Source organism: Muntiacus reevesi, chromosome 2, assembly GCF_963930625.1.
Source record: "Muntiacus reevesi chromosome 2, mMunRee1.1, whole genome shotgun sequence".
In the NCBI taxonomy this organism is placed as follows: Eukaryota; Metazoa; Chordata; class Mammalia; order Artiodactyla; family Cervidae; genus Muntiacus; species Muntiacus reevesi.
This window is the reverse complement of record NC_089250.1, coordinates 95,247,708-95,274,723: the sequence shown is the minus strand read 5'-3', so window position 1 is coordinate 95,274,723 and position 27,016 is coordinate 95,247,708. Positions and strand designations below refer to the sequence as shown.

The window sequence follows — 27,016 nt, the reverse complement described above, 5'->3', positions numbered from 1 at the left end:
TTTACGCCCATGTTGAAGATGCTACTCAGAAATGAAACTGGAGTTTAGTTTTTCTGATAGGTCCTGAAAAGTAAAAGTGAAAGTGTTAGACGCTCAGTCTGACTCTTTGTGAGCCCATGGACTATAGCCCACCAGGCTCCTCTGTCCATGGGATTCTTCAGGCAAGAATACTGGAGTGGGTAGCCATTCACTTCTCCAGGGAATCTTCCCAACCAAAGGATCCAACCTGGGTCTCCTCCACTGAAGGCAGATTCTTTACCACTGAGCCACCAGGAAATCATCTACAGGCAGGTGGAGGGAATTCCCTAGCAGTCCAGTGGTTAGGGCTTCATGCTTCCACTGCATGGGGCATGGGTTCTGTCCTTGGTTGGGGAACTAAAATCCTGTATGCTGTGAGGTGCAACCAAATAAAAAAACTAAAAAAAAAAAAGATGGATTCAGGGTGTTGGTTCAAGTCCTGTTGGGGCCAAATAGCTTGAATTTACTTCGTATCTGTTTGAAACAAATAATTTCTAAAATTTTCTCAGGTGCACTGTTATGAGGAAAACTCTATGGCTATTAATTGCTCAATATTTCTTTCTCTACCCTCTCTTCTTGCCCATCTCAACTCTCTTCATGATTGTTCTGGGGAGTTGTTTCTGTATTTCTTGCTGTATTTCTCTTTTTATTGGTGGTTTCTTGGTTCCAAGGAAGAACCAGATTTTCTGTTTCTAGTGTTCTGTTTGGAACACTAACTCTGTGCCCTGCCCTTAAATTGCCTGTCATCCGAGAGATGGCAGAACAAAACAGGCAGCAAAGCTGTTTGTTCCAGGTCTGTCTTTGGGGGATGTTGAAAACTGTGAGTCTTTGGCTGAGTTATATCTCAGGATGGCTTGATATTTTCCAAATGGTTCGTATAACCCAGGGACCTCGCCTGAGTTCTGGTAATGACAGCTTCACCATCACATTTTCCTTTGTGTATAGCTCTTGAAAGGAAAAAGCCTTTTAAAATTGAGGGCTTTTATAAGGTGGGATGCATGAGTCAAGTGCTCGGGCCTGGTGCACTGGGAGGACCCTGAGGAGTCGGGTGGAGAGGGAGGTGGGAGGGGGGATCGGGATGGGGAATACGTGTAACTCTATGGCTGATTCGTGTCAATGTATGACAAAACCCACTGAAATGTTGTGAAGTGATTGGCCTCCAACTAATAAAATAATATTAAAAAAAATAATAATAAAATAAAATAAAATTGAGGGCTTTTATAGATTTCATTACTAGCTGAATCAGTATTCTTAAAGGAAATACCTTACCAGTTATTGACAGTGTTAGACCATCTGTCCGTATATGAGTCTTTTCCTCTAGGACAATGAGAAACTTACCTTTGCTCAGATTAATATTCTGTGACAAATTGCTGCCTGGGTCTGGGGGAGAGATTTTTTGACATTAAATTGCATCCTTTGTTGTTTTGGGCTTCCCTGGCAGCTCAGACGGTAAAGAATCCACCTGCAATGCAGGAGACCCAGGTTTGATCCCTGGGTTGGGAAGATCCCCTGGCCAGTATTCTTGCCTGGAGAATTCCATGGACAGAGGAGACTGGCAGGCTACGGTCCATGGGGTCGCAAAGAGTCAGACACAACTAAGCACTGAACACTTTCTCTTTATTGTTTTAATTTACTTAAGAGCACAAGCATAACACTAAAAAAAAGAAGGAGGCTCTTTGAAATAAAAGTGGCAGCAGTTGAAAACATATTGGAGAGACTTCCCTGGTAGTCCAGTGGTTAAAAATCCACCCTGCACTGCAGGGGACACAGGTTCAATCCGTGGTCAGGGAACTAAGATTCCACAAGCTGTGGAGCTACTAAGCCCGTGTGCCGCAACTAGAGAATCCTTGTGCAGTGAAAAATCATGCATGATGCAGCAAAGATCCTGCGTGCCACAAGTAAGAATGACACAGCCAAGTAAATGGATAAAATATTTTTAAAAACATATTGGAAGAAAACACATCTAATATTTAAAGAAAACTATGCAAAAGATTTAAAAGTTTTAAGACAAAAGTTCATTTTTCTAAAACCAGTAGATATCATTTAAGCTTAGCATTCATAAACTATTTTAGGGCAAAGATAATGTCTTAACTATAGATTTCACTCCCTTCTGCCTCAACTGTGCGGATGGAAGACACACCATACAGGTAATTTTTATAGAATGCAAGAGTCAGATGAAGATGTACTTGTTGTGCTATTTTTTTCCCTTATAACTGATGCTTGTTCCATTGGGGGTCTTTGTGTCTGAAAGGCTGAGAACTGTTCTCAGTCTCTGACCGTTCCTCTTAGTTCTTTTAATTACTGCTTGATCTTCCGGAACCTGAATTTTAATGGGCTAGTTAAAAATAGACTTGTCTCTGTGAGCACCTCTTCACATCTGCTTGCTTTCTGAGTCCTTGTAAGGTTGACCAGCCTTTTAGGAGTTGCATATAAAAAACAGTTAGAGGAAAACCAGCATCTGTTTAGTCACTATTTCCCGTGTTGAAAGACGATGTCAGGTTTTGAACATTTTTGTTTTCTTCTTAAACACCAAGCATGGTACTTTCATAGCAATGGAAATTGTTTCAAGTGAGGAGATGATTAAGTATAACTTTTGAGGCTTTTAGGTCCACGAGCGCTCTCTCATGCAGTGCACCCTCTGCGGGTTCACAAAGAGACAGCTTTTCCTGGGCAAGCATCTGTGACTCACTGTTCTCTGTATTTAGTCATTTAACCTTCTGAACGCCAGGCGAGCACTAGGCACTTGTGTATGGAAGAGTGTCTAGCCAGCCCCTCAGAGGCTTGCTCAGGATCTGGTAGGAGAACTCTGGTTTAGCATTTAGAGCATGGTTTGGGCCCCAGGCTCTGCCACGTTCCAGCTGAATTACCTTGGTCTGGTAACCTGTTTTATCACATTAGATATGGGGGTTGTCATGCCTGCCTAACACGAGCCTGGTACGCAGTGCCTGCCTGAAGAAATGGTTTTGGAGCTAGAATTAGGGAGCATTGATCATCTTAGACCTCAAAATCAAACTGTGTGCTTCATTGTTTTTAATAACTTTCGCTTAATTTGCCTGTGGTTCTGAAAATATCAGGCCCTGTGGCTCATTCCTATTAACCCCTACTATGAATCAATAGCCCCTCCCAGCTGAGAACATTGGAAATAAGGCACAGTGATTGATGAGAACCCCAGTTGTTGTGTGTCCCCTGAATTTCTTTTATTCTCTTTTGGTTTTGAAGTTTGGAGTACATTTTTTTAAGATTTCTTTTGCAATGGCACCATAACCTTATCTTTTAATTGCATTAATAAGAGGCTTTCCCTCTTGGTTTTCAGAAAAGATGTAGAAGGTGTGAGGTTGGTCTCATTATAAGAAGTTAATTTTTTATTTTTTTGCCAAGTATGCTTACTAGTACACTTGTAAACAGCATTCAGAATACTTTGCCAGGTATTTTTTGTGATTGTAACTTCTCTTCCCTCTCTACACCCATTGTATGAATGCAAGTAACTGTAATTCATTTAATAAAAACACAGTTGCAAATTTTCTATTTTTTAAATAATTTCTATGGCCAAGGTATAAAAATTTTCAAGTCTCCTAGGGTTATATATATTCTGAAAAGTACATTTCCTTCCTTTCCTCACCCCCAGTTCTTCCCTATAGAGACAACCACTTACATGTTCTTCAAAATTGAAATTGGTGTTTAATCATGGTTTGATGCTCTGATATACATATATACACATACACATATATGTGTATGTATGCACACACACATATATATGTATACATACATACAGACAAATGCCTCTGATTATGCACTATAATTTTTGGTTGTAAGTTAGAGAAATCAGAAGCAGGTTACTAGGTGTACATTTGGATATATGGGCAGAAATGAGTAAGGTAACTTTTATGATGACCTCCTATACTTGGTTTAACCAGCTTTTAGAGCCAGCATTATCATGGCTTTTGAGTGTCTTGATTTCTACATCTGTGTTTTTTTTTTTTCATTTTCCAGTTGCAGCATGAGAAAGCTGAACTAGAACAACATCTTGAGCAGGAGCAGGAATTCCAGGTCAACAAACTGATGAAGAAAATTAAAAAACTGGAGAATGATACCATTTCTAAACAGCTTACCTTAGAACAGGTAAAAATATATGGTTCTCTCTCTGTATCCTTAATTAGGATAGTTCTTTTTTTTTTTTTCCCTCATATCATCAACTGTTCTTTCAAATTTTAAAAGGTCCTGTGGAATATCAGTGAAAATCATTTTTCAACTTTTTCTTCACACAGTGGGGACTTCCTATCTGAAGTATGCATTGACAGTTCTGCATAGCACCTCCTTACTCTCTGATGTTGTTTTGTTCTTTTTAACCACAACTAATAAGGTTTCAAGAGATATGTTGTGATGTACTGATTTATAGGCAGGAAATGTTAGGTTCCTTTTGCAAAAGAGGGAAGAATATGTTTTGAACCACAGGATCACTTCTGTGAAAGTTCCTGAGACAGTGGGACTGTGGAGCAAAAAGTTCTCTTTCAAGCATTCTTCAGAACAATTAGCATTTTTGTCTTTGAATTATTCGCAACCTTGTATGAACCTTGTCTTTTCCCACCTAGATGTGTTGATACAGGTATGGAGTCCTAGACTCAGCCACTCATCCTGGTTTAGCCACTAATTAGTTTTGTGACCTTGCATTAATTTCATTAACTTCAGCGGGGTCCAAGTTTTCCATGTGTAAACAAGAGAAGCATAAGCTCCAATCAGGAGTGGGAAGCTTAGAAAGGAAGGGTGGAAGGTAGCAGTGCACAGTCCATTTGTCCATCACCCTTGGTAGACATTAGTATTTGCCTTAGGAGGCCAGGCTGGTCCTTGTCTGCCAACCCAGAATCTGCCCACCGTTATCGGTCCTGACGGGTGGGTGTGTCAGACCGAAGTTCCTGTTGTCTCTGGCCTAAGTGCTCCTGATGCTCTTCCCATGCCAATTTATTTTCCTGAAGTTGGAAGAGACCAACCGTAGTGTACTGCTACCTGGTTTCCAGGTAGATTCAGTATATTGACATTTTCTAGCTCTTTGTGATTTGGATCCCAATCATCATTTTGATGATTTGGCCAAGGCTTCTGTGCAAAGTTGTCTGATTTATCCCAACTTTAACGTCTTTCATATGTGGATCTTAGTCCGTGCTAACTGGTTTTTGAATCACCCTCAGGACCATTCTCATTTCATCACTGTACTTGAGACTGAATCGTTGTGGAATTATCAGGTGTAAGAGAAAGTGAGGGTTTATTTTAAACTAGTTGTACTGACTTTTATTTTTTTGTATTATTCTTCTATCTACCTATATCAAAGGATGGGTTATGGTGTTTTCCAAGATTTTGAATAATGGCCTTGAAATTTTTTTTCAATTCCTTCTAGGTTAAAGAACAAACAAGTTCCATTTCCACGGGCTGGCTATTTTAAAAAAACCCAGAGTAATCTAGTCCTACTGTTCCTCTTTGGAATTCAGGTGCAGTTTCCAAATTTAGAAGACTCCTCCACCTCTCACAGCTTACAAACATCTTGTTCCGAAGTTCTCCTGTTTAATTTCCAGGATAGACAGTAGCCAGTTCCATTCACATTAGTTTTTAAAATTCTTGTGTAAGCCCCTAACATCCCACAAACTTGTTATTGGTAATTGTTGATCAAGATGTGACCAAGTGGAATTCTCACCCTGGTTGGTATTGTGAGAACTTTACTTGGTCAATACCTTCTCTGTGATGGCTCTCAGTAATGGAAGCAGCTTCTACCTTGTATTTGCTCTTAGATTCCAGAGGAGACTTTGGAACCGTGACCCCCAAAGTTTAACTCTGGCCACAAGGTGGAGGTAGTGGCCTAGAGTCAGAAAGAGAAGGGAGAGAGGATGGATGGCTTCCCGGTGTTAAGGCTCATTGGAAACTTTACTGACTAAATGCTTTTAAAACTAGGCATGAGGCATACCTTCTCCCCAGTTAATGACTTAGTCCACTGTAAGACTTATGTCAGACCTCAACACTAAAGAAATGGATTTCCACAATGGAACATGTGCAATGTACATGTTTACATGTACTTACATGTAAACTTTAAAGTAAAACTTTACAATTGAAGTCCTAAACTGGAAACTTAACTTCAGATGTGGGATGAAGTGAAAAAAAGTGAAAGTGTTTGTGGGATATAAAGTCTCCATTTTATTTTTTTAATTAAAAAATTTTTTTTATTGGAGTGTTGATTTACAATGTTGTGTTTCGGGTATACAGGTCTGTGTTTCAGATATACAGCAAAGTTATACATACACATATATCCACTCTTCTTTAGAGTGTTTTCCCATAGAGATCATTACATCAAGTCCTTGTTTTAATTAAGATGGAGAAATGTAACATCATCATAAAACATTGTCCCCTTTCTTTTGGGTGTGTCTAGGATGATTAAATGTTGGGGATTTCACTGTATTTTGTTTAGCTACAAGTAATGTTAGTCTGTGTTTGGAGAGAACGATTATGTTCTACAGTAGAAACAAACCTCTTCTCTGTTTTCATGGATATGCTCTGACCCTCTTTTGTGGCCATTTGGGATTGTCATCTGTATTATAATATTTACTATATATGTCATAGTCTGTATAATATAATATATCCTGTATTAAAGTTACTATAAGAAGAACCAACACAGGTATTATATTACTCATTTTGAGAATATATATGTGGTACATGCCTTTGCTCTTCTCTCTGACAACACATTTTTAGAACTGAAAGCTATTTGAAGGCATTTATCCTTTGGGTCTGGTGCCTTAGCACTGCTTTGTTGGAGGAGTTTAAATTAATAAAGTGTGGATCTGGACAGGTTACTGGAGAGCTGTCATTTGCACTTCAAAAGGCACCATGGGGTCGGGTTGGTTCAGGGCACGGGTAATGGACTTGGATAGACCCAAGCCCAGCCTTGCAGGAGCAAGGATATGTGAGGAGACAGAAATGGGAAAGCTACGCAGTAAAAAGTGGATAGAGGTTCTGCATGGAGTAGGGGTGCTGAGAATACAGAAAAGATGGTGAAGACGTAAAGCTGAATCCCTCCTCTTAGTTTCCGGGCAGGGGGAGAGACGGTTTCGGCGGTCTGCATGTGTGGTGTCTTGGAGGTGCGTGTCTTGCAGAGGCAGCCACGTAGCCGTACTACGACTCTTGCAGGCCTCAGTGTTGGGAGGTGCCCAGCGGTTCCTTCAGCCACTAGCCAGCATCAGGTGACTGCAGAGGTTTGAGGAGACCCCGGCTTCCAGGGGCAACGCCCCCTTCTCCCAGTGTCCATCACCATATATAATTTTATCCTAGAAGCAAGGCTTTAGAACGAATTTCAATCCTCAGCACGAAATTTTTTGTTGTTCTATTTATCTATCTGTTGATGGCTGCACAGGGTCTTCTTGCTGCGTGGGCTTTCTCTAGTCGAGGGGAGCAGGGGCTGCTCAGTCGCAGTATGCAGGCTTCTCATTGCAGTGGCTTTTCTTCTTGTAGCACTTGGGTTCAGTAGTTGTGAATTAGTTACTTCACGGCATGTAGAATCTTCCCGAACCATGGGTTGAACCTGTGTCCCCTGCATTGAAAGGGGGATTCTTAATTACTATACTATCAGGGAAGTCCAGCTTTTTTTTTGTTCAATTTTTTAAAAAGGTTATAAGGAAACATTTAGCGTATTTTAAGTTCTACAAAGAGGAAAGGAACACTGTCGCTTTCTAGCTCTGAGTACAATGGTTCTGGGTTAAGAATAGAAGACAGCCTATCTGCCTTACTTGTCTAGCAGGTAATACAAGCCAGCTGACGTCACAATCAGTCCACATACAATTCTGATGCTGCTTATTTTTAGTAGCTGCAATGACTAATTCTAACAGATCATCTGTTGTCCTTGTGACTTAGCTAATTGAGTGGCTAGTAGCTTGTGTTCAGGTCTGCATTATTGATTGGTTGATTTTTTTTTTTTTTTATGTTGGAATAAGATAGCTCCTCAGTTCATGGGTAATGTGGGCATACTGGCTTTTGTTAGAATTCCATGCATCCTGGCGGCTGCCCTGGAAGGCTCTGTTGCAGTAGCTCTGAGGAGCTCTGGCTGGCTTCGGAGAACAACCATGTTCCATGAGCCTTCATTTGCATTAAGGAGAGGAAACCTGGGGCTTCTGCTGCCAGTACAGGAGACGCAGGTTTGATCTCTGGTTGGGGAAAATCCCCTGCAGAAGGGAATGGCAACCCACTCCAGTATTCTTGCCTGGAGAATCCCATGGACACAGAAACCTGGCGGGCTACGGTCCACGGGGTCGCAGAGTCAGACACGACTGAAGCGACTTAGCACACACACGCGTGTGCACAGAGGAAACATAGTGACCCCTATGCATCATTTAAAGTTTGATTTCACAGACTCATCTCAAATTATGGAAGTCTTAAACTTTTTTTAATGATAAGACTGATCCATTGTGCTTTCAAGAAGATGTGGAAAACCTAAACATGAAACTACAAACATGAAAAAACATCACCTAGACTACAGTCCCCCACTCCAACAACTGCTCTTCATATTTTTTCATCATCTTCCTTACCTTTGTCTTTTTCCTCCAACAATAGTGTTGTGAACAATATATACTGTTGTTTGACACTTGTAATAACACTAATAATAATGTGTCTAACAATAGTAGAGAAAATTAGAGATACCAAGGGAACAAACATTTCATGCAAAGATGGGCACAGTAAAGGACAGAAATGGTATGGACCTAACAGAAGCAGAAGATATTAAGAAGGCAAGGATACACAGAAGAACTGTACAAAAAAGATCTTCACAACCCAGATAATCATGATGGTGTGATCACTTACCTAGAGCCAGACACCCTGGAATGTGAAGTCAAGTGGGCCTTAGGAAGCATCACTATGAACAAAGCTAGTGGAGGTGATGGAATTCCAGCTGAGCTCTTTCAAATCCTAAAAGATGATGCTGTGAAAGTGCTGCACTCAACATGCCAGCAAATTTGGAAAACTCAACAGAGGCCAAAGGACTGGAAAAGGTCAGTTTTCATTTCAATCCCAAAGAAAGGCAATCCCAAAGAATGATCAAACTACTGCACAATTGCCCTCATCTCACATGCTAGCAAAGTAATGCTCAAAATTCTCCAAGCCAGGCTTCAACAGTACGTGAACCGTGAACTTCCAGATGTTCAAGCTGGATTTTAAAAAGGCAGAGGAACCAGAGATCAAATTGTCAACATCCATTGGGTCACCAAAAAAAGCAGAAGATTTCCAGAAAAACATCTGCTTCTGCTTTATTGACTACACCAAAGGCTTTGACTGTGTGGATCACAGCAAACTGTGGAAAGTTCTTAAAGAGATGGGAATACCAGACCACCTGATCTGCCTCCTGAGAAATCTGTATGCAGGTCAAGAAGCAACGGTTAGAACTGGACATGGAACAACAGACTGGCTCCAAATTGGACAAGAAGTATGTCAAGGCTGTGTATTTTCACCCTGCTTATTTAACTTCTGTGCAAAGTGCATCATGTGGAATGCTGGACTGGATGAAGCACAAGCAGGAATCAAGATCGCTGAGAGAAATACCAACAACTTCAGATACGCAGATGACTCCACCCTTATGGCAGAAAGTGAAGAGGAACTGAAGAGCCTCTTGATGAAAGTGAAAGAGGAGAGTGAAAAAGTTGGCTTAAAAGTGAACATTCAACTAAGAATATGGCATCCAGTCCCATCACTTCATGGCAAATAGATGGGGTAACAGTGGAAACAGTGAGAGATTTTATTTATGGGGATCTAGAATCACTGCATTAGTGACTGCAGCCATGGAATTAAAAGACGCTTGCTCCTTGGAAGAAAATCTATGACCAACCTAGACAACATATTGAAAAGTAGAGACATTACTTTGCCAACAAAGGTCCATCTAGTCAAAGCTATGGTTTTTCCATTAGTCATGTGTGGATGTTAGAGTTGAACTATAAAGAAAGCAGAGCACTGAAGAAATGATGCTTTTGAACTGTGGTGTTGGAAAAGATCCTTGAGAGTCCCTTGGACTGCAAGGAGATCAATCCAGTCAATCGTAAAGGAAGTCAGTCCTGAATATTCATTGAAAGGACTGCTGCTGAAGCTGAAACTCCAATACTTTGGCCACCTGATGGGAAGAACTGACTGATTGGAAAAGACCCTGATGCTGGGAACGAGTGAAGGCAGGAGGAGAAGGGGACGACAGAGGGTGAGATGGCATCACCAACTAGATGGACATGAATTTGAGCAAACTCCAGAGTTGGTGATGGACAGGGAGGCCTGGCGTGGAGTCCATGGGGTGACAAAGAGTCTGACATAACTAAGCAACTGAACTGAATAATACTGTATTGTAATTTGTTGCCCTTCTTTTAATTTTGTAAAGTAAAATGTTACAACCTGTGTCTGCACAGTTTAGACAAGGTACACAGCCAGACGTAATCACAGTAAACCCTGAAGTCAGCTTGATGGGAATTTGTAGCAAATCCTTGAAGATGTGTGGGTCACCTGAAGCTCAAGTACAGACATCCTTTGCTGTGTTTTGCTTACTCATTTCAGTCATGTCAGACTCTTGTGACCCTATGGACTGTAGCCTGCCAGGCTCTTCTTTCTGTCCATGGGATTCTCCAGGTAAGTATAGTGGAATGGATTGCCATGCCCTCCTCCAGGGGATCTTCCCAACCCAGGGATCAAACCCAGGTCTCCCACGTTGCAGGCGATTCTTTACTGTCTGAGCCACCAGGGAAGCCCTACCTGCTGCTTTTCAGGGAGAGGTGGAGAAAAGCCTCGGAGCATACTGGAGTGTAAGTGAGAGTTTGTACCTTGGTAGTAAACGAACCAGGGGCAATAGTAGGTGGTACTCAAGGAGCTTCAGCAGGCTCTTTTCAGTTGATGTGTAATTGAGGAGCTGTCAGAGTGTGATGAAGCCAGCTGAGGGGCCTCCCCTCCACACCTGTGAGAGCAGACACTGAGCTCTGTCAGGAACACAGGTTAAGTTCCTCTGCAGGATATGAAATGAAAGAAGTCCTTCCTTAGGCCTTGTTTCAACTAAGTACCAAGACTGTGTTCCATCTTCTTAGGTATTATTTTGAAGCACCAAGATAACATTTGCCTTGTGCCTCAGTTTGAACAGATGATGGCAGGGACAAAATTAAAAATGAGTTTTCTTTATAAAGAAAGAGGTACCTCACCATGATCCAACCATGTATGTTCCTGGTCACGCACTGGTGGTAAAGACTTTGCCTGTGAAATTGTAGGTCATGGGTGTGCTGCGTAGAGCAAGGGCAACAGAATCCAGAGGTACTGTACTGAGACTTTCTAGTTGCTTGTAATTAGAATGTATAAAGTCAGTTCTTTTTAACTTTAAACTTTTTATTTTGATTGGGGTAGTGCCGATGAATAATGTTGTGGTACTTTTAGATGAACAGTGAAGGGATTCAACCATATATATACATATATTCATTCTCCCCCAAACCCTCCTCCCATCCAGGATGGCACATGACATTGAGCAGAGCTCCATGTGCTATACAATGGGTCTTTGTTGGTTATCCATCTTAAATACAGCAGTGTGTGCATGACCTTCCCAAAGTCCCTAACTATTCCTTCCCTCTGGCAACCATAAGTTCATTTCATGAAGTCCATTGGAAAAAAAAAAAAAAACAAGAATTTGGTGGGTAACTTAGAAAAGGTATTTTCCTTAGCTAAACATATGTGGCAAATGAGTGAATGGCTAAATCCTACATCTGTATGTTACCCACCACTTCCTAATTAATCCCTCCCCCCACCTTCCTTCTTTAGTAATGATAAGTTTCCTATGTCTGTGAGTCTGTTTTTATAAATAAGTTGATTTGTATCCTTTTTGAATTCCACATGATACTTGATATTTGTCTCTCACAGAGGCTTATTTTAGACGATGAGCTGAAGGTAGCCCCTGATGTGACAGTGTATTTGCAGCATGCATGGTGGTATGTGTTCTTTCCCAAAGATTCCTCCAGTGTGCTCTTGATGTAGGAAAAAAAACCTGTATACCCAAGACTTTGAAACTTGCTTGCTTTCCACTGATGGTAATTATTTGGTAAAAGAGTCCCCTAGAATTATGAACCCATTATGCAAATTTGTATAATATTGCACTGATATCAAAGTGATGGAAACTTAAGTCTGGAAACCATATAAATATGACTAATTATATGTGTATCTGTTTCATAAAAGACCTTCATTTTTCAATATCATTGAACAAAAGCAAGATTTATTGAGCTGGTAAACTATGAAAGTGTCACTTTTCATATATTAAATATTAATAAGGTATTACTATTGTCCTGAAGTTCTACCCATTTCAATGAGTATAGATCCCGTTTTTGAGAAGAAAAAACTTACAAGCTATAGGTAAAGAAGGTCAATAACTCAAGGCTCTCTGGAAGATTCTCAGTCTTCCAGATAACTAGCTGAGCCTTCAGTATAATTTCTCCTCTTAGAGTGTATGAATTCATTCTGTTTTAGGTATGTGAATTAATATCCAAAATTAGGAAATTGTTAATTTTTAAGATTGACTGTCTTCCCGTTTTTTTGTTATAAGCACAGTAAATGTTCATTAAAAAATTGTGTGGGGCGGACTTCCCTGGTGGTCTGGTGGTTAAGAATCTGTCTGCCAATACAGGGGATGCGGATTCGATCCCTGGGTGGGGAACTAAGGAACGTGCCATAAGGCAGCCAAGCCTGTGAGTTGCAACTAGGAAGCCCCAAGCAGCCAAAATACATAAATACTTTTAAAAATTGTGTGGGAGCAGGAAAACATATGAAGATAAATTACCACCAGTACTTTGACCCAAGGGCCAACCCTATTTATCTTGCTATTCTTTGTGATTGTTTTGTGTGTCTTTTTATCAGTGTGTATATTTTTTCTGTTCTTTATTTTTTTGGCCATACTGCACAGCATGTAGGATCCCCTGGCCAGGGACCATACCTGGGCCCTCAGCAACATAGTGGAGTCCTAACCACTGGACCACAAGGGAATTCCCTTCTCTGTATATTTCTGGTGCACATAGAACAGGCAGTTGTCATTGGCTGCCTGTTCTGGGAAGAGCTGTCATGGGCTGCCTTCCAAAATTGGGTTTTTAAGACAAATGTTTGGAGTTCAAAATATATTTTCATATAGGAATGATGGTAATTTGTGGTCAGACTAAAACTTTTCAAAGTAGATTGAAACGATACACTAAAACCTTTCAAAATTCTGTAGTTGAGCACATGGTCATGCTAAAGTTCTCATCAGGCTTTTTTGCCAAGTATCCCTTTCCCTGACCTCTGTGAGCATCCTGGTTCCCTGTAAGTGGGAAAATGCTCCATTGAGAGAGAAGGTGTGGTAATGTTGGAGCTGTCTCTTGGCTGCCCCCTGCTTTCTCTGCTTTTTGGGTAGTGAGTGTCTGCCCACTGAGAAGACACAGCCAGAAAGGGGAGCCAGCTCTACTTTTATACACTAAGTTTATCCATTAAAGAAGTTATTTATTTGGGAAACATAATAAGAACTCTTGGTGCAATGTTAATTAACTTGCAACGGGAGGAAGAGCTACTGAAGACGAGTAAGGAGTTCGGCTGACAGTCCATTGACCTGACTTAATTACGAAGCAACTCTTCAAATGAATGTTCTACAAATCAGCTGTATCCACTGGTGCTGAGTGCTGGCAGACAGTGTAGTCAGCAGGGGCTTGGGTTTGCCTGAGAATTTGATGTTTGGTAATGGAAGAGTGGGTACCTGTGGCAGGAACACTGAATTTAAAAGGAGATAGGGAAGACTATTACAGATGGGATCAGCATTGCAGAAGCAATGAATGCAGCACTGAGCTGTTGTTTCTATTCCAGTAAGAATTTCTGACTCAGTACCCTGTCAGTTTAACACACACTGTCAGATTTGAGGGTTGTTTGATATCAGGGCAATGCAACTCTGAAAATCTACTTAGGTCTGAAACAGCAGTACTGGTTTATACTCTTTGGCTATAAATAAATAGGCTGTGGGATTATACGGACAGGAGATGGAAGGGCAGTGCTGATAAAGGACTTCGGGAGGTTCTGAAGTTCTTCAGGTGACTACCAGCTATCAATTTACTGCCCACTTCAGTGAACCAAGGCCTCCAGAGGGTGAAACTTGGGTTTCTACTAACAGGCTTCCCAGGTGGCACTAATGATAAGGAACCTGCCTGCCAATGAGGAGATATAAGAGACATGGATTCAGTCTCTGGGTCTGGAAGATCCCCTGGAGGAGGACATAGCAACCCACTCCAGTATTCTTGCCTGGAGAATCCCATGGACAGGGGAGCCTGGCAGGCTATAGTCCATAGGGTCGCAAAGAGTTGGACACAACTGAAGTGACTTCACACACACACACACACACACACACACAGAGTCACACATAGCTCTACTAACTGGTACCAAAAAGCTGAGATTCATGTTTCAACTTCTGTTTTTCCTGCTTCCATATCTGTTCCTGCATACTCTCGGACTCACTAAGGTACCCCCTGCTCCACTACTTCCAAGAATACATTGGATAATTTACCCCAAATCCTATTTGCCCCTCCAGATGCTCTGAACTTGCTGGTTAGATGGGACCCAGCTTCTTTGGTCACCATGGTGACTGATCCCCATTCCTATGCTGGCAGCATCACTTTTGCTGAATCAGTGGTTCCTCAGCTCTCAAATGAAAGAGTGGATTTAGATGATTTCTTTTGCTGCTTCTGTTTTTAAAAATCTCAACTGAACTAGTGCAGACTGAGACAAGTGCTATCTTGAGATTGACAGAGAATGATAGAATGGGTGGCCCTGGAAGGGACCTCAGATGTCTTCAAGGCCAGCCTTCTCATTTCATAGATGAGGGCAGGTTGCGTGCGTGCATTCTGAGTCACTTCAGTCGTGTCCAACTCTGTGATCCCATAGACCATAGCCCTCCAGGCTCCTCTGTCTATGGGATTCTCCAGGCAAGAATACTTGGAGTGGGTTGCCATGCTCTCTTCCAGGGGGTCTTCCCCAACCAGGGATCAAACCTGGCTCTCTTATGTCTCCTGCATTGGCAGGTGGGTTCTTTACCACTAGCACCACCTGGGAAGCCTGAGGACAGGTTAGTACCTCCTCAAAACCACATGCCGAGTCAGTCATATGTGGGTAAAGACAGCTTTGTCTTGATTTTGTTTTTTGGAGTTGTATATTTGCATGGTGCATGATTACTCTAAAAATAAGCCGTTGGGCATTATTTTCTCTACTAGTCATCTCTACTACAAAACGATGCCTTGCTTGAATTTTTTCTTCTCTACCAAGTACCCCTTGTCATGTTTTAGTTAAACATGGCAATAGGGTCCTTAAAGGGTAAATGACTTGGCATTTCTTTAAATAAACAACTGTGCATTGTATCATTCCTTCAAACCTTGGCCCAAAATGTGGTCAGAGGGTCACAAAGCTTCATAGGAGTTCTGTGAGGTGTTCCTGGGTTTCTCCTCCTTGCAGGGAAAGGAGCTGTTTAATATTTTGAGTTTTTGTGCATTAGCTAACTCCTGGCTTCACTGCACAGGACTCTTCCATCATAGTCTGATTCTTGTCCCTTTGCCCATGCAAAGAAAATTCAGTGAGGCTATGTTTTCTGTTGACTCTGTGATCTTGGCTTATTGACTGGTGAAGTAAGGTATGTCTGCCTCGGTTGCTGTAAAAGGCTACATTTTGTCCATGGAATTGGTCTCACCTTATGTCTACATAGGGGTCTTTGCTCAGTGAGGAGCTTGCCTCTCACCTGCTAAAGAAGTGTGAACTCTGATATTAATACCTGGACAACTGTGTAGCTGTGCAATCAAAAATAATCTGTTACGTCAGTGGTTAAAAAGATAAATTCCAGTTGGGTGAAGAGACAGCATGGGGGCAGTAACATAATATTCCCCACCTTTTAAAAAATGATTTCTGTTAAAATTAGTTAATATCCCAAGCAAATAGACAAGTATACAAAACATGATACCATACATTTCCTTCTTCCTGGTGCTGTGAACTCTGTTTATCATGGCACTTTCTGTCCCCATCACCAGCCCTCTTTTTCTTCCTCTCTCTCTCTCTACTAAAACATATAAATGGTTTCTTTTAATGTCTTCACCACTACTAGAATGTATTGGGCTGGCCAGTAAGTTCATTTGGGTTTCCCACAAGCTGTAATGGAAAAACCTGAATGAGGTCTCCAGAGGTCAGACCTTTCTGATTCCTCAGTTCTCTGCTACCTCCCTATTAACCTGTGTCTGGTGTTGGTCTGAGTATTTGCATGTTGCTCTGTGTTGGCTCAAACAGTGTAGAATCCGCCTGCAATGTGGGAGACCCGGGTTTGATCCCTAGGTCAGGAAGATCCCCTGGAGAAGGGAATGGCAACCCATTCCAATATTCTTGCCTGGAGAGTCCCATGGACAGACTGGCGGGCTACAGTCCATGAGGTCGCAAAGAGTCAGACAGGACTGAGCGACTTAACACTTTCACTTTCTAAGTTAATAGATTAAATTAATTGCTTCCCCAATTGCTTCTTTTTATGAAGTAGAATGCAATGTGGGGTTCCCTCTGCAATCATTTGCCTTCCCCTGAATCACATTTACCTTCTGCCCCACCTCCCCAGAAGTAACCAGTATTGTGAATGTGGTGTTTATCCTTTTCGCACATGTTTTTATGTCTTAGGCCATATTTCTATGTACCCATTAACCACTTGGCAGAATGGTCTTCAGTGTTGGGAGTTATTTCCGTAAATGGAAGTGTAACCTTTCTGGTTTAATGTTGAGATGCATGCAGGACTAGGGAGACAAACCCACTTATGTCCTGGGACAACTGGCAACAAACTCTCCTCAAACCCTCTTTAAGGAAGACTTTCCATGTGCCTGGAGTAACTGCTGAAGCAACCACTGTGATCCACAGTTAAGCTTTAACATCAAAGAATGAACGTATCTCAGTTTTCTCAATTAAAGTTTAAGAATTAAATGCACTTAACGTGTCTGTGCCAGAAAACTGACCATTTCTTTGCAGTTTTCTCCATGGAAAGGGATCATAGTGTTTCAATCAAAAAATCTAATTAACAAAGTTTAAGTGGCCTACAATTCTCAGTAAAACTTCTTTCTTTTCCTTCAGTTGAGACGGGAGAAGATTGACCTTGAAAATACTTTGGAACAAGAACAGGAAGCACTTGTGAACCGTCTCTGGAAGAGGATGGATAAACTTGAAGCTGAAAAGCGGTTTGTTGAGTCTTGCTGTTCAGTGTAGTGTATGTAAATGTGTGTGTGTGTTGGGAGTGGGGTTGGGGGACCGTGCTGAATGTGACCAGGGAGTAACAGTGGGACATTTTAATGCCTTGGTGGATGCACGCTGTTTTAATTTGACAAATGGGGAAAATGTTGATAGCCTATCCTCCTGAAAGTAGGGGAAACCACTAGACCATTCAGGTATGACCTAAATAAAATCCCTTACAATTATACAGTAGAAGTGACAAATAGATTCAAGGGATTAGATCTGATAGAGTGCCTGAAGAACTATAGACTGAAGTTTGTGACATTGTACAGGAGGCAGTGATCAAGACCATCCCCAAGAAAAAGGAATGCAAAAAGGCAAAATAGCTGTCTGAGGAGGCCTTACAAATAGCTGTGAAAAGAAGAGACACTAAAGGCAAAGGAGAAAAGGAAAGATATACCCATCAGAATGCAGAGTTCCAAAGAATAGCAAGGAGAGATAAGAAAGCCTTCCTCAGTGATCAATGCAAAGAAATAGAGGAAAACAATAGAATGGGAAAGACTAGAGATCTCTTCAAGAAAATTAGAGTTACCAAGGGAACATTTCATGCAAAGATGGGCACAATAAAAGATAGAAATTGTATGAACCTAACAGAAGCAGAAGATATTAAGAAGAGGTGGCAAGAATAGACAGAAGAACTGTACAAAAAAGATCTTCATGAGCCAGATAACCACAATGGTGTGATCACTCACCTTGAACCAGACATCCTGGAATGTGAAGTCAAGTGGGCCTTAGGAAGCATCACTACGAACAAAGCTACTGGAGGTAATGGGATTCCCGCTGAGCTCTTTCAAATCCTGAAGCATGATGCTGTGAAAGTGCTGCACTCAATATACCAGCAAATTTGGAAGACTCAGCAGTGGCCAAAGGACTGGAAAAGGTCAGTTTTCATTCCAATCCCAAAGAAAGGCAATGCCAAAGAATGTTCAAACTGCCATGCAGTTGCATTCATCTCATATGCAAAATAATGCTCAAAATTCTCCAAGTGAGGCTTCAACAGTACGTGAACCGTGAACTTCCAGATGTTCAAGCTGGATTTGGAAAAGGCAGAGGAACCAGAGATCAAATTAGAAAGCAAGAGAGTTCCAGAAAAACATCTACTTCTGCTTTATTGACTATGCCAAAGCCTTTGACTGTGTGGATCACAGCAAACTGGAAAATTCTTAAAGAGATGGGAATACAAGACCACCTGATCTGCCTCCTGAGAAATCTGTATTCAGATCAAGAGGTGGCAGTTAGAACTGGACATGGGGCAAGAGACTGGTTCCAAATTGGGAAAGGAATATGTCAAGGCTGTATATTGTCACCCTGCTTATTTAACTTCTAGGCAGAGTACATCATGCGAAATGCCAGGCTGGATGAAGCACAAGCTGAAATCAAGATTGCTGGGAGAAATATCTATAACCTCAGATACACAGATGACACTACACTTATAGCAGAAAGTGAAGAACAACTAAAGAGCCTCTTATTGAAAGTGAAAGAGGAGAGTGGAAAAGTTGGCTTAAAAGTCAACATTCAAAAAACTAAGATCATGGCATCTGGTCCCTTCTTCATGGGTCCCACTTCATGGCAAATTGATGGGGGAACAATGGAAACAGTGAGAATCTTTATTTTGGGGAGCTTTAAAGTCACTGCAGATGGTGACTGCAGCCTTGGAGTTAAAATGACGCTTACTCCTTGGAATTGGAAGAAAAGCTATGACCAACCTAGACAGCGTATTAAAAAGCAGAGACGTTACTTTGCCAACAAAGGTCTGTCTAGTCAAAGCTATGGTTTTTCCAGTGGTCATGGATGGATGTGAGAGTTGGAGTATAAAGAAAACTGAGGGCCAAAGAATTGATGCTTTTGAACTGTGGTGTTAGAGAAGATCCTTGAGAGTCCCTTGGACTGCAAGGAGATCAATCCAGTCAATTGTAAAGGACGTCAGTCCTGAATATTCATTGAAAGGACTGATGCTGAAGCTGAAACTCCAGTACTTTGGCCACCTGGTGGGAAGAACTGACTGATTGGAAAAGACCCTGATGCTGGACAAGATTGAAGGCAGGTGGAGACGGGAGTGAGAGAGGATGAGATTGTTGGATGGCATCACCAACTCGATGGACATGAGTTTGAACAAGCACTGGGAGTTGGTGATGGACAGGAAAGCCTGGTGTGCCACAGTCCATGGGGTCACAAAGAGTTGGACATGACTGAGCAACAAAACTGAACTATCCTCCTGTTGGTCCATCTTTATACTCCCCTCTTACTGTCCTGGTAGAATTTCTTTTCATTTGATGTTGGAGGCTATGAAGAAATTAGTTAAGGAGCTAATTGTCCACCCCTGAATTGTTCTGAAGGATAACTGCAGTTGCAACTTTTTACCTTATTGAACTGTCTTCCCTAGTTATTTTCTGAAGTGCTTAGGATGTGTGCTGTGTACCATGACTGATCATATATCTCTAGAGCATACTTCATTAGGAAGACTGAGATTTTAATAGCAAGTGATCATCTTTGTGTTTTAAGACTTACTGTAGATAAAGTGTATAAAACTTTGTTTTTTAATAGACTTACTTGTACATATTTAAGGCTAGTGTTTTTACTGTTAAATGTATGTACATGGATATGAAAAACTCAGCAACACATGTAATCTTGAATCTCTTTGTGCAAGAACTGGGGTGGGAGTGCTTCCCTGGTGGTCCAGTGGTTAAGACTCTGAGCTCGCAATGCAGCATGCATGAGTTCAATCCCTGGTTGGGGAACTAAGATCCTACATGTTGTGCCACACAATCCCCCACCAAAAAAAGGTCTGGTGGGGCCCTTAGATTTAAGCACTGTGGGTGGAGCAGGGCTAATGGCAGGGAATTTCTGTAGATGCAATGTATGTTTGAGTATAGAAAGGAAACTTGTTGAAAATATTCATTCACCTACTTCACCAGGAACTTTTGTTTACTGATCAGAAATATTTGCCATAAATATTTCGTTTGGATGAATAACCATAGAATGAATTCATCTCAAGATCCGCGAAACAGATTCTTGTGTGGGTTGTATGTTAGTCGCTCAGTTGTGTCTGACTCTTTGCGGCCCATGGACTGTAGCCCGCCAGGCTCCTCTGTTCATCCAGTTCTCTAGGCAAGAATACTAGAGTGAGTTGCCATGCCCTTCTCCAGGGAATCTTCCACAGGGTTTAAAAAAATGCAGATCCAAGGTGTACCTATATGGAATTATTCAAGCAGTAGTTGAATCAGTTATGTTTTGTCTTATTATAGTAGTACTAACAAATTGAATCATGAAAAGTTATTTCATCTAATAGATGGAGAGACCATTACAATATTTAACCAACTAGTTTTCTCAGCAAAGGATAAACTCAAAGGTAAAAACCAATCTAAACCAAAAACTTCCCAGCAGTTTATAAAAAGGAGGCAGATACAGGGCAAGAGAAGAGACACAGAAGTACAGAACAGACTTTTGAACTCTGTGGGAGAAGGTGAGGGTGGGATGTTTCGAAAGAACAGCATGTATATTATCTATGGTGAAACAGACCACCAGCCCAGGTGGGATGCATGTCAAGTGCTCGGGCCTGGTGCACTGGGAAGACCCAGAGGAATCGGGTGGAGAGGGAGGTGGGATGGGGGACCGGGATGGGGAATACGTGTAACTCTATGGCTGATTCATATCAATGTATGACAAAACCCACTGAAAAATAAAAAATAAAAAAATAATAATAATAAATAAATAATAAATAAATAAATAAATAAAAAGGAGGCAGAGAAGTCTATTGCCAGTCAATCTTTCTTTGAAGAAAGCAGTGGAAGGTTTTATATATATAAATACCAGATTATTGCATGGAACTTTATGAAATGGTCATTTTGTCAAATATTAGAGCTTTACATACTTCAGACTAAAAATAATTGGTAGAGAGGGTGGCACCACCACTTATTAACCCAGTACATTTTTTTTTGTCTTGTCTTTATCTCTTTTAACTTATGCTGTGGCCAGAAACAAAGGGCCTTCCATCCAGTTAGCCTTGCCCTCAAAAGTGTTTTTTCTTTTTCAAAATATTTATTTTTTAGTTTATTTGACTGTACCAAGTCTTAGTTGTAGCAAGCAGGATCTTTAGTTGCATATGGGATCTAGTTCCCTGACCAGGGATCGGACCTGGGCCCCCTGCATTGCGAGTGCAGAGTCTTAGCCACTGTACCAGGGATATCTCAGGATTGGTTTTTCAGGAGGGGAGTTGAGAAGTGTGTCTGTCTATTTGACACAACTCTCCAAAGAGATTCATGATCTATAGTTCTTAAGTTTCAACTAAAAGCACTGAGGGGAAACTCCTCCAGGATCTCATTCCCTCATGCCCAGCATGTGGACCATTTAGTCAGCAAATCATCCTGAGTTCCCAGGGTATGCCCGGCATGGTAATCAGAAGCCAGTGTTAGAGATTTTTTACGTAAAGCTTAATTACCAGCGGCCATTTAACAGGAAGAAAGGGAAGGTGGATTCTTCAGCTTTGTCCTTTGACTTGGCTGTCAAGTAAGGGCGATTGAAAATTGCTGGAAAATGGGCAGAGGAGTTAAACAATTTAGTGAATTTTGGTGATTAATATGAGCATGCTATTAAAACAAACCTCCCAACTAGAATGTGTTGTTTTGTCTTTATTTTTCAATTACTAAGAATTTGTTTGTGTATTTTTAAAATAGATTTTGGTGAGCATCAAATCAGTGTTTTATCTTGTAAAGACAAACTGTTTTTCATTATTGGATTTTTCTTTTCAATGAAGAATCCTGCAGGAGAAATTAGACCAGCCGGTGTCTGCTCCCCCATCGCCTAGAGACATCTCCATGGAGATCGACTCTCCAGAAAACATGATGCGACACATCAGGTTTTTAAAGAATGAAGTGGAGAGGCTGAAGAAGCAACTGAGAGCTGCCCAGTTACAGCGTACGTAGCCTTGCTGTCACTGGCCATCTGTCCACAGAAGTAATCCACTTACCAAGGAGAGAGTTTTATTAAATGCATGTATTTCCCATTGAATTTGTATAAATTAAATTCATATTGTGTTTCATTTCCAGTACATAATTATGTGTCTGTCACCCTGGAATAGTTTATTTAAAAAAAAAAAACATAACAGGGCAGGGCAAATAGTTAAGGATACTAGAAAATCACATAATTTCAGGAGGGTCCAGGACCAGAGGCACTATTTCTTTTCTTTTAATTAATTTTATTTTTTTTTTCTTTTAATTAATTTTAATTGGAATATAGTTGATGAACAGTGTGTTAGTTTCTGTTATACAGCAAGCAGAGTGAATGAGTTATCAGATACCTACTTACATCTATCAGTTATCAGTTATCCATATCCACTCTGTTTTTGGATTCTTTTCCCATATTGGTCATTACAGAATATTGAATAGAGAGTTTCCTGTGCTAAGCAGTAGGTCCCCATTAGTCATCTGTTTTATATCAGATGTAGTAATATACCTCACCAGCTCCCTGGTGTCGTCTCTTAGATGGGGCTAACAGAGGGATGCTGGAGACCCCAGTGTACTTTGGGAGCATTAATGCAAAGAAGAGTATTTATCTTCTTTGCTACCAGAATTGGGTCTCAGCTAATAGTTGTTCATGGTACTTGACGAATTAATGCTTTTGAAGTATATTCTTTTTATTTTTGGAAAGCTAAGGAACTAATTTCTGGATACATGATTGGTCACTGTGTATTTGCTCGCATTTCTCCTCTTTCAGTTTTTAGACTGTTCAAATTTATTTGAATAGATAATGCAGTACAAAGTATGCAGGGAAAAAATAAGTCACTTTCACCCCTGACCCCCAGCCCCCCAATTTTTACAATTAGCACAATTTTAATATAGTCCTCAGATGTGTGTGTGTGTAGACTTCTTTTATATAAATAGTAGCACAGTGAACGTACCTTTTTTGCATTTTTCTCTTTTCACTTACTATCTCTTGCAATTTTTCCCCTGCTGATACATACAGAACTGCCTTACGCTCCCTTTTAAAGTCTGTTCAGGGTTTGATTGTATGGATATGCTGTAGCTTATTTAACTCATCCCTTATCAACAGACCCAGTTGAGCTTCCATGCGCTACCATAGAGACCATCTCTGTACACATATTTTGATACCTGTGTAAAAATACCTTCAGGGTAAACTCCAGAGCATGGATTTGCTGAGTCAGATGAAATGCACATTTAAAATTTCAGTGATTCTTATCTTTATGTTTTCTTCTCTGAAGTGTATTGCAAGCTCTAGTTCAGTACTGTGTCTGGGATGGGACATCAAGGTCATCTTAGGAACCTTTAAGAAATACAGCGTGTTAGGTGTCCTATTGCCTGCTGTTAACAAATGAGCACAAACTTGGTCATTTATTTTATTTTATTTCCAACAAAAGATCTCACATATTTATTAGTAAGATAAAGTACTAGCTGAGAAACACAACAGGAGAACCAGCCATTCCATCTCTTCTATGGAACACATGTGGGCTGTTCAGACAGTGGTTGTGTGGTTAAGATGCAAGCGATATGGTAGGATGAAAGTGACCTTGACACAGTATAAATATGTGTGATTCATGTGTGAGGCTCCTTAGACCCAGCTTGGTTCTTCTCCTACGTCTTCTCTTGGAATTGTACCTGATTTCTTCTCGTATGTCTTCTCTTGGAATTGTACCTGGTTTTATTACCAGTTTTCATTCAAATCCATTGGGGAGGGGGGCAATTCTGCTTTTTTTTTTTCTTGGCCAGGAATCACTTGACCCAGAAAGTCTTGTGAGAAGAAAGATGTGGCAAGGGGCAAATTCAACCACACTTAAGATGGTGAAGAAAAAAAAAGAGACAGACTCACTGATTTAAAACAATACCAATTTATTATGTTGCAGTTTTTGGAGGTCTGGGTTCAAAATAGGTTCACTGGGCTAAAATCAAGGTGTCAGCAGGGATTGTTTCCTTATAAGAGGCTTGAAAGGAGAAACTGTTTGCTTGCCTTCTTCAGCTTTTGAAGGCGTCTGCATTCTTTGGCTCATGACTCCTCCTCTGCATGGGTACCACTCGCACCTCTGCCACCCATGTCACATCTTTTCACTCTGACCCTCCTGCCTTCCCCTTAAGCACCCTGGGGCTGCTTCGGACCCACCCAGATAATCCAGGATGAGTTCCCATTTCAGGGTCCTTAACCTCACCGTGGCCACAGGCTTCAGAGATTAGGGTGTGGACATCTGTAGAAGGCCACCATCCTGTCTAACCCCATATAGGCTTCTGGGCTTACTCTAGGGGTGGAGCCTTGTCCTCTATTTTTTTTAAATAAAGGCCATTCTGATCATGTACCCCAGTTTGAGAATCACCATGGATGTGTATTCTGTGGAAACAAGTCAAAGAGTTCTCAAGTATTAGTTGTTTTAGGTTTGGGTGTTTTTTGAGTTTTTGCTGTGTTGGACAGACAAAGGTCTGTCCCCTTTCTGAAATCTTTCCAGTGCTATTTTTCTTTCTTGTGTATACTTGCCTTGTTGTTCCCCAGACAATGTTTTTGGAAGAAATTTGGGAAGGGTATCTTATTTCCTCTACTTCCTTCCTACTGCAATGTTTGTCTCTGGAGACGCTGTGGATATCAACAGAGGCATCTGTAAATGCTGTTTGGATTTTGTGAGGACAGGGAAAGCTGACCTGAAGTAGCTGCGTGTGGCTCCTAGCTGCTCACAGTTGGTTTAGGTTGGGTTTAGAGGATGAGTTCATGAGACTGTCCTCACCCACCTGCATCTGCCTCCTTAGGTTGTATAATCTAGTCCCCTTTGAAAGCTCCGAGGGCACTTGGGCCTTATCCCGTAAGTCAGGCTGAGTCTGAGCTTGAACCTCTCTCCAAATGTCTCTCAACTCTGGTTGAACGTTAGAAGCCTCAGGGGAGTTTTCCTAGACCAGTGGAGAGGCTTCATCCTCGTGGATTTTAATTTCATTGGTTTGGAAGAGATCTGGGCAGAAGTATTTTCTTACCGTAAACTTGAAAGGGAATGCAGAAGGTACAGGCTTTGGGACTTCCCTGGTGATCCAGTGTTTAGGCTGCTGCCAGTGCTGGGGACATGGGCTCAATTCCTCGTCCAGGAATTAAGATCCCACACACCAGCCAAAAAAAAAAGGTACAAGCCACCTTGGGATCATATAGGAACCATCTTTTGGGAGACTGGCAATCACTTTCAGTTGACACTATTTTTGACTGAATTTGTGAGGTGGCTGAAGATGGCGGAAGTATAAGCTATGACTTCAAAGCCTTAGGGAGCTCAGTGTGGGAGAAAGAGGATGACTCCTGAGAGTAAATGAACTGTTAGTCGCTCAGTCATGTCCGACTCTTTGCAACCCCATGAACTGTAGTCAGCCAGGCTCCTCTGTCCATGGAATTTCCCAGGCAAGAATACTGGAATGGGTTGCCATTTCCTTCTCCAAGGGATCTTCCTGACCCAGGGACTGAACCCAGGTCTCCTACATTGCAGGTAGATTCTTTACCATCTGAGCCACCAGGGAAGCCCCGAGAGTAAATCCAGCCCTGTGAAGTCGGATGTAGTGATCTGCCGGTAGAGGGCAGCCAAGCGATGCCACGGTCCCAGCCATCTGTGCCTGGGTCTGTCACACCCGGAGGCTGTGGGCCTCTGCCTTCTCTGTGCCTCTGGCTTCTGGGTTAATTGCCAAACCGCCAGGCAGTCTTTTCAGCCATTGCTCCTGGTGACTGATGTTCTTGTCTATAGCTTATTGTTTAAGGATCCCCCTGCTGGTTTCCCCAGATGCTAAAGGATTGCCGTTTTTCTTTGAAAGACAGGGTTTCCTCTTAAATAATTATTCTCAAAGCCTCATGAATCCTCAGTTCTCTCCTATTTATGGGAAAGAAAGGCAGCTTGCCCTGACAGCTGCCCGTCTCGTTCTAGAAACACTAAAGATTCCAAGAGGCTGATAGAGTACTTCCTGTAGAGCAAGTGAAAAATTCTGCCTGCCCCCAAACATATTTGGGATGAAATACCTTTAATCATTTATATTAAAAGTGTACTTTGTAAATATTTTCCCAGCATGCCTTCAATTAAGGAGATTTTTGCATCTGGATTAGACAGCAGGGTTTCTGGTTAGATTGAAAACAGCCGAGAGATTTAGCGTTTAGTGTGCATAATAGTGTGTAATAATTTGGGTGTTTTCATTTGAATTTCTAAAATAAGGATTTTCAAAAACTTGGATGCATTCTGTCATGATGGTCTCTTGGAAGTCATTGAGTACTTATCAAAAGTCATTATTTGCTAAAAATGCCAGACCTCCATTGAGTTATATAAAACTGGAACTCATTTGGTAGACTTGGAAGTCGAAATAGGGTCAGTTTATGGGAGAGAAATTGTCAGTGTAGCAGTTACCACCTTCCTTCCTTCTTAAATTTGGACCAGACAGATAATATGGGGTAGTATCCTGTCGGGCTATCTCTTAAATGTGGTCACGGCCGCTCTAAACTTGTAAGTACTTTTCAGAAAAGAGAAGTAGATGGAGATTGTACTTTTCCCAAGTTCCTTGCCTGAGATAGGGGAAAATGAAGGAGCCAAGAAAATGGGTAGACACTGAGGTTTGTATGAAGGTTATTTTTGTTACTTAGTAACAACATATTCTGTCTGGAGTAAACCAGGAAAGGGGGGAGGTCTGTCTAGGGTAAACCAGGAAAGGGCAGAGGGTCATGTTTTACCTTTGGTTGCAGGGATGTCACAGAATCCTGCAGAGGTACTCCGGAGGGCAGACAG

At 41.4% G+C, this 27,016-nt stretch overlaps 1 protein-coding gene across 1 annotated transcript in view; it reads left to right on the top strand.

Annotated features, from left to right (window-relative positions):
- The window catches only part of CCDC6 (coiled-coil domain containing 6), a 107,396-nt gene that overhangs the window by 64,325 nt on the left and 16,055 nt on the right, over window positions 1-27,016 (top strand). Inside the window, exons 3-5 of the mRNA XM_065922388.1 lie at window positions 4,009-4,137; window positions 17,131-17,234; window positions 22,040-22,200. Of these exons, the coding sequence (XP_065778460.1) occupies window positions 4,009-4,137; window positions 17,131-17,234; window positions 22,040-22,200 (394 nt within the window). The remainder of the gene's footprint in view (window positions 1-4,008; window positions 4,138-17,130; window positions 17,235-22,039; window positions 22,201-27,016) is intronic.